Raw genomic sequence first — 1,786 nt, 5'->3', positions numbered from 1 at the left:
CAGCTTTGGTGGGCACCTGGCACCCAGTCAGGGTTAACCCACCACGGTATTAAATTCATGTTTTAAATTAAGTCTATTGTTTCACTGATTCATATAATGTAACTCAGTAAATGTGATGATACCACTATAACTAAATACTTACCGATTTAATGGCACTGACTTTTGTACGCAGACTTTCTGTTAGCCTGTCATTCTCTTCTTCATAAACACTGTATCCACTGTTGGTGTAGCCATAGTTGCCTGCAGGTGCTCCATCACCTGGAAACACAAGTCAGTAGTTGCAGACAGAAGGCATCACTGGAGCAAGTGCTCCACATGATCCTGAGACAGAGACTCAACCTTTTTCAAAATGCCTAAGTCACCTTTTCATATGCAAATAAAAGAAGTAAAACTGAGGAACAGCTGTAATTTAGTACTATTAATTTTTTTCCCAGGGAGTGTTTTCAGACAAGTTCTATGGAAATCAACCCAGGCATTACATGGATGTGTGAAGGAAACACTGAAACCACACTAAATGTGGTAAACTGAACTGAAAATAGGAAAAGTTGAGATCATTCTCTAGCAAAGATAAGTATCACTTGACCACATATTTAAAGAAGGCATACTCTGATCCTTATGAGCTTGTCCACAAACAAGACCTCAGACCAGAAGCCAGGCCTCTGAGCACAGCACTGCTGTTTTAAGTCAACATTCTGCAGTTCTATTTCTGCTCCTGCCTGTGCTTTTTGAGTGATGGAGCTTCAGGACTGCCATCCAGGCAACTGACTCAGCAGAGTATGAGGGGCATTAGGGAATGAAAGCTGTTCAGTTCCACACATTTGCTTCCTACAGATCTCCTGCAGACAGCAGTTGGACAGCAGCATGGGCATAGGAGAATTAAAGCCATGTCCAGTCAAGACAAAAATCAGTCTTAGACCCCAAATCTAGGATTTGAAAACATGTAATTGACATGTAATAGGGACATGGCCATAACATAACTAAAGGCTAAAAAAGAGATACCAGGTAGGTGGTGACTTCTGGAAGCTTCTGTTTCCACCCTACTAAATAAAAAATACATTCTGAACTGACAGGTAAAGCAGGAAATTTTACTGCAGATGATAACCAACATTTAAGTCTTCTGCTTGACCTTCCGGCAGATTTTTTTTTAAAAAGTAGTTTCAGGATGATCCTTAAGGCATTTATTTGCCAGAGACAACCTAAAAGAAGGCGAGCTCTTTCTTCAGCACTCCTTGCACAACCACCTATCACCTCTTCAGAAACAGCACACTGAGCTGGGTCACCTCCAGTCCAACCCCTCTCAGTTCACACCCAGGAACTGTTAGTCTGACAGATGGAAGGGCTGAAGACTTAAGCACCATAACTGCCCACCATTTTATGATAAACATCCCAACGCCTCTCTTATCTACTAAGAAGCATACCCAAGACTTGTTTTCTCTTGTGAAAATACTCTTACACAACACAAATCTAAAGTGTAGAAGTGAATCCAGGGTGGCATTAGACACACCAGGTTTAGCCATATGGCATTTGCTACCACCTAAATACATTCTGGGAGAAAGCCCCAGAACTCATTCATAAACTGCCAAGGCATAAACATCACCTAAGCTTCACAGTGCAGTCACAGCACCCACGTGGCTGCAGGACATGACGTGGGAAGTTCAAAGGTTATTTACAGTCATCAACAGAACTGCTGGTTGAAAAACGAGGCCTGAGCTGCTCAAAACACTCGGCAGGAACTCCGCCAAGAGATTTGTAATAAATTTATAATAGTTGGGGGTTGGGGTTTTTT

The 1,786-nt window shown here is 42.0% G+C and overlaps 1 protein-coding gene across 1 annotated transcript; it reads right to left on the bottom strand.

The window, feature by feature from the left end:
* Window positions 1-130: 130 nt before the first annotated feature.
* LOC103810421 (BET1 homolog) lies at window positions 131-258 on the bottom strand (the record flags this gene model as incomplete). The annotated part of the gene is made up of 1 exon (XM_009083315.1): window positions 131-258. A coding segment is annotated over one exon (128 nt), but the record flags the coding sequence as incomplete, so codon positions are not given.
* Window positions 259-1,786: the final 1,528 nt, after the last annotated feature.

The sequence above is a fragment of the Acanthisitta chloris genome, unplaced genomic scaffold, assembly GCF_000695815.1.
Source record: "Acanthisitta chloris isolate BGI_N310 unplaced genomic scaffold, ASM69581v1 C16683928, whole genome shotgun sequence".
Lineage (NCBI taxonomy): Eukaryota > Metazoa > Chordata > Aves > Passeriformes > Acanthisittidae > Acanthisitta > Acanthisitta chloris.
The sequence above is the reverse complement of the archived record's forward strand: the minus strand, read 5'-3'. Positions and strand labels throughout refer to the sequence as shown.